Genomic DNA, 6,645 nt, shown 5'->3' with positions numbered 1-6,645 from the left:
CAGCATGTATTTGGCATTCATGATACAGCCTTACTGTGGTTCTAGTCACAATTGGTCAACAGGACACAAACTGTATCTGCAAATGGAATACACTCCAGCCCAGTTAATCTATGTTGTGGTGTTCCACATGGGTCTGTTCTTGGACATTTTCTCTTCATTCTATACACTCAGCCGCTCTCATGTGTCATAGATCATCATCCAGTGTCTCACCAATTGTAGGGGCCCCGAGTGGCCGAGTGGTCTAAAGCACTCTCCATTACGGATCACTGCCATCTCACCTCTAGCTTCTCGTGGGTCGGTGGTTCTTTCCGGGGTTTTCCCGGGTTCTTCCTCCACCATTAATACTGGCCGCCATGTATAGCCGATCGTGTGCTGGTGTTAAACCCCACAACAACTCACCAACTGTACGCTGATGACACCCAGATATACAAATCTAGCCACCCAACTGAAGTTGATGCTAGCATCCAAGATGTAGAGAGGTGTAATTCTGATGTAAAATCATGGATGACATGTAACAAGCTGCAGATGAATGATGATGAATCTAAAGCCATTCTGATCACAACACAAAGACTTTCTCATTCACATCCTTTACTTCAAACAATAAATATCAGCAAAGTACAAAAACTAGGTGTTACTCTGGACAGTACTCTCACATTGCACTAACATGTAAAGAATATATATGCAAGGCTGCATATTTTAAGCTGAGATGCATCAGTTCCATTCGCAAATATCTTTCAGTTGATGCCACTAAAACACTTGTTTGCTCATTAGTACTTTCAAGACTGGACTATTGTAACTCAATAATGTCTGGTTCGTCTCAATATCTATTCCAGAAGCTTAATAAACGTTCAAAACACAGCTGCTCGGACCATCCTTAGAGTATCACGATCAGAGCACACACACACCTGCTATGTACCCTACACTGGCTATCCATTCGACCCAGAATCAAACACAAAATGTGTTCTCTCTGCTACGCTTCACTGACGGACTCCAGTCCAACATACCTATCCGACCTCACCCATGTGTATACACCAGCAAGACACTTACGCTCCTCTTCTGACAATCGTATACTCATTATTCCCACTATGAAAACGAAGTCACTTGGACAACGCTCGTTTGCATACCAGGGCCCAGTAACGTGGAACGAATTGCCCACTGAATTTAGACACAAAGACATAGTGATCTCATTCAAGAGTGCTCTTAAAACTCACCTATTGCGACTGCAAGAACAAACTTAAAGACCTAATAATGTTTCCTACCTTAAATAATTTCAGCATGTTTTATCTTTTCTAATTTCATGTTGTTTGTTTTTGTAATCATATCATCATATATGTTTTTTTATGTTTTAGATATCGTCTAATGTTGTAAAGCGCTTAGAGCTTCCAAAGATTAGGCGCTATACAAAGTCCTCATTTTTATTATTTAGGTTGGGTATTATATTTTATTTTAAAGAAAGAGTTTGTTTTGTAGGTGTAGCAGAACGGCTAATTGCATACATTTTGTAACCATTCACTTGTTATGCTCAATTTTATTCTGTACTTGTAATTATTTAATTGTTATATTTTACATACGGGAGTTCGTGTTCTTCTATTCTATATCTTTGTTAAGATCTGTTATTTCATTCTTAGATTATTTTTTTTTGTTTACTCGATCTGGGCAATAAGACCGTGTTCGATAACCAAAGCACCAGAATGAACGGAAGATCACATATTCACATATAATCCCACAATTATCTGACACTTGTGAATCGCTGCTATATATGTTATTTATTGCTAAAATGAAGAAAAATATATATTACACAATTGCAACTTGATAAAAAATATAGGATTCTTTTTACTCTTAGAAATTTAATGAAACCCAAGTTGGATATTTACAAATATTGCCAGGAGTTTCCCTTGTTACTATCGTGATATTGCATGAATTTTTCATCTCTGGAATTCGAAAGAGGATCTCAGAAATAAAAGAAAAATACTTTTCTAAATAAAGTTTATTCTAGACAATATGTGACACAAGCTAACCATATTTAATGTATAGAGTTAGAGACAGATTTATTCATACATTAAAATAGAGGACACACAGAAATTAATTTTTCCTGTAGTTTATCCACATTGTAAATCTAACTTTAGCCAAAGATCATCAACTAACAAAACTGATTTTTTAAAAAGATGACTTACTCAGCAGCACATCCATGCACAATCTCAACACTATGCACACACTCAACACTATGCACACACTCAACACTATGCACACACTTAAAATTAGACGTGTATTATCTGCAATGCTGAAATTGAATAACAATCTGTCAACATGGACACAGTAGTAATCATAACTCTATTTAAAGACACGCACATTAAATACATATACAGACATACGTACGCACATAAATACATACACACATACATACATAATGTTATGTATATTTCATTTAATTTATATTTGATTTAACTTAATTGTTTTGTACGTTTTAAAATAAAATTATTTTTAATTTAATTGCATGTCAAAATAATGTAGCTTTGTTTACTAGGAACTCAATATATTTTTTCAGAAAATAGTTTGACCTTGACTCTTCAGTTGTAAACATCTTAAGCTGACCTAGTTCCCGACCTTGATTTTATAAATCACGGAGACAAGTAAACAACTTTTTATTTTTTATCTTATTCTTAGAGTAAAATGATTGGTTTTTGTCAAGGTCATACTGGGACTACGTGCTTTTATATGTAAATACTTCTCGAAGGTTCTGAAAAGTTGACCCTCATCCGGGAATTTGTTTTGCGTTTCGAGTTACTGTATAATCATTGATTATAGAGATTATTCTCAGTCGAGGCTTTTACTTTACACTGGAAAGTGTCTGTTGTGTCAGTTGGAATTACAAGTTAATTTCTATTCAAGTTATTTGGATTCTAAAGAATAATTCTTTTTCCTGGAAATATACGAGTGCTCTTAAAGAATTCTCAGACAAAGACATTTCATTAATTCAAACACCGGATTATTGTTTGTGAATAACACAGAACTGTAGACATTCCAACACCACAAATGATACAGTATACGTCATCGCCTTCCATGTTGGCTTCTTCGTCGGGACTCGAACTTGAATTCATTAGAACATTTCAGTATTAGGACTCCTAAAATGTAATTCGTGGATTATTCCTGGATTATTTTTGGATTTGATTCTTAAAACTGTAAGTTCTTTTTTTTCTTTCATTTTTGCAGTATTTTTCCAGAAAAATAAATTATTTGTTAAATTTTTAAAAGCTTGTTGTTTTCACTCATTCTTGTGTTACTGTTTATTCGAGCCTAAACACATAACACTACATACATACATACATATATACATACATACATGCATGCATGCATGCATACATACATACATACATACATACATACATACATACATACATACATACATACATACATACATACATGCATGCATGCATGCATGCATGCATGCATGCATACATACATACATACATACATACATACATACATACATACATACAGGTGTCATGGGTTCATTTGTATTCGACAAAGTATTGGCAAACGTTGTACGAAAATGCCAGGATTCCATACAGCCCAGGAGACAACTGTTTTTTTTTTACCTAAACAAATTATGTATAAGCTCTCTAAAAAGAAATCATATATATATATATATATATATATATATATATATATATATATATATATATATATATATATATATATATATATATATATATATATATATATATATCACAAATTGATGTGAAAGTATTGCGTATTACACGAACACAGTATTTCACAATAAGGTACAAGTTAGTCCTGGCAAATGATTATTCTTCATTTAGATACTAAAAAATACTAAATCAACAAAGCAATGACTTATGTTAAAAGAACGTTAATTTTCCACGAAAGCAAGGTATGATCGAATATACTGGTTACAATGCCACGAATATTTTCTTCCTGAATAGGATGTAAGTGACCACAGTCCAAATTGTGACGTCCCATGTAGCCTTGAGAAGAAGTGACCAGTGCTCTGGATTCTCTATCTCCCAGTTGACAGGGAAGAACCGGTAAAATATGTCATGGAGGCAATATGCTATCAAAGGATTCACACCTGTAAATATAGAATATATAAAATAAATATATCAATCACAGGACAACGAACTTTAATCACCAAAACTACCCGCAAGCATTAAAAACTTGAAATAAACAATTTTCGCATAAAACCAATTATGTGTGTGCGTGTGATTTAGATTTTTAGCGTAGCTTTAACAATGTTTCAGTCATATCGCTACGATGTCTTCAGTGGACAATTTATAGACAGACCCCCCCCCTCAAAAAAAAAACAACAACAAAACAAAAAGAAAAGAAAAGAAAAATTACAAATAGGTCAAGGTTTTAAAATTAAGGACAAATACGCGTATTTTACAAAAGTTCTGTTTTAAATATTTATTCAGTTTTTAGTTATTTTTAAATATTTGTTTCGCTGATTTTACAATTTAAAACCGTGTGGTATTTTAATTTATCATAAGTGTTTATATACTCAATTCATAATTCATGTCTCAAAGAGAGAGAGAGAGAGAGAGAGAGAGAGAGAGAGACTGTGTGTGTGTTTGATTTGGATTTTTAACGTAGCTTTAACAATATAGCAGTCATATCGCTACGATGTCTGCAGTGTGACAGTTTATAGTGATGTCTAGCACTGGGTCATCATGCCGCAGACATGTAGCATGATGTCCCACCCAGTCACATTATCCTGACACCAAGCCGACCAGACATAACACTAACCTCTTAATGCTGAGCGCCAAGCGAGGCATCTGTTAGTACCATTTTTGTAAGTCTTTGGTATGACTCGGCCGGGATTGAACCCGCGACCTCCCGCATCCGAGGCGGACGATCTAACCACTAGGCCACCGGAGCGGTCAAAACCGATTATACTCTGTAATAAAACAGACAAGGAATGAAAGCAGCGAATGTAAGAAATAATATTCAACAAATGTTCCGACCCATGTTTTCCCCTCGAAAATGAAAAATCATTACCACTAATGAGTACAGAGACCGTCATCTGGGAGTAATTATTCGTCTTACTAACACAAATTCTTGCGACAAATAAACGACCGGAATTTCCTTCAGTGTTAGTTCCATTTCGAAACCTAGAGAAGACCACGATGGTACACATGGTAATATATTCCACATTTCTGTTATGTGTTCATGCATAGAGTATGTACACAAAAGTAATAGACGGGGTGGGGCTAGATAAGCATGTATGCATGCCTACTTACCAATTTACCACTAAATATGATGCATAATTTACTTACTTGATTATAGATAAGCACCAAGATAACTTGTTTGTACTTATTTTGTCTTTTTATTACGGTTGAAATATATGGCAATACAACATGTTCTATTGCAATGCGTATTTGTCATTGAGAATCATTTCTGATTCTAACTCTTATGTTACGTGTTTAGGCTCGAATAAACAGTAACACAAGAAAAAGTGAAAACAACAAGCTTTGAAAATTTAACAAATTATTTATTCCCCTGGAAAAATACTGTAAAAATTAAAAATAAGAACTTACGGTTTTCAGAATGAAATCCTAAATAATCCAAGAATAATCCACGAATAAAATTTTAGGAGTCCTAATATTGAAATGTTCTAATGATTTCAAGTTCCAGTCCCGACGAATAATCCAAGATGGAAGGCGATGACGTATGCTGTATCCTGTATAGTTTGGTTGTCTACAGTTTTTGTAGAAACACAAGAAATATCACTCCGGTTATGGAAATCCGAATAAAATTTGTAAGAAATGTCTTGTTCAAGAATTCTGTATGAGCACTCAAAAATGTTTCCAGAGAAATGAATTAATCCTTTTGAATCCAAAGAATTTGAATAAACATTAAGCTGTAATTTCCTAAATGACACAACAGAAAAAAAACTTTATGTCTCAGTGTTTAGAAGCCCAGCTGAGATTATTTGTCTAAAACGATGGTTTAAAACTTGAATTTTACGCATAAAAGATGCCCGGATAAGGGTCACGTGATCAGGTTTACATATAAAAAATCACGTAGCCCCTGTATGTCCTTGATAAGAAACAATCATTTTACTCCGAGAATCAAAGTTGTTTACTCACTACAATCTATTTACAAGTCGAGGGTTACGTATCCAACACAACCTCGATCTCAACCTTATTATTCCCAGAATAAAAATAAATTAAAAATAACTTGTTGACGTGACTGTTACTAATTTTTAATTAAGGTCGAGAACCAGGTCAGTCTTATGTGTTTTCAAAAATGAACAGTCAAGGTCAAACTAGTTTCTGGAAAAATTATCGAGTTTCTAGTAAACAGAACTACATTATTTTGACATATAATGAAACTAAAAAATAACAAGATTTTAAAATTTACAAACAATTAAATCGGATATAAATTAAATCAAATATACATAACACTAACATTATTTTTTTTGTTATGTAATACTATGCATTTCCTTTGATTGTAAAAAAAATTGAACAATAAAATAAAATCTTTTTTTTTCATTTCACGAAAACACCCATTACATATAATAATTATATAAATAATTCAGCAAACGAAAAACCCATCAACATGAATTAATACTTCTACCAGTATTATATTGCCTAATCAAAAAGGTTGTTTGGTCAACAAACTAAA

General features: G+C 33.5%; 1 protein-coding gene across 3 annotated transcripts in view; it reads right to left on the bottom strand.

Moving 5' to 3' along the window:
• Window positions 1-1,969: 1,969 nt before the first annotated feature.
• Window positions 1,970-6,645, bottom strand: part of LOC149776033 (heparan-alpha-glucosaminide N-acetyltransferase-like) — a 56,485-nt gene continuing 51,809 nt past the window's right edge. For 2 of the 3 annotated variants that reach the window (XM_089941874.1, XM_089941875.1), the window contains exon 17: window positions 1,970-4,090. In XM_089941874.1, coding sequence (XP_089798000.1) covers window positions 3,912-4,090 — 179 coding nt within the window. In that variant the 3' untranslated portion in view covers window positions 1,970-3,911. Of the gene's footprint in view, window positions 4,091-4,764; window positions 4,916-6,645 lie in introns of all 3 variants that reach the window. The other variant, XR_016416161.1, reaches the window with a different exon arrangement.

Source organism: Sinohyriopsis cumingii, chromosome 18 (assembly GCF_028554795.1).
Source record: "Sinohyriopsis cumingii isolate HCF-2022 chromosome 18, ASM2855479v2, whole genome shotgun sequence".
Taxonomy (NCBI): domain Eukaryota; kingdom Metazoa; phylum Mollusca; class Bivalvia; order Unionida; family Unionidae; genus Sinohyriopsis; species Sinohyriopsis cumingii.
The sequence above is the reverse complement of the archived record's forward strand: the minus strand, read 5'-3'. Positions and strand labels throughout refer to the sequence as shown.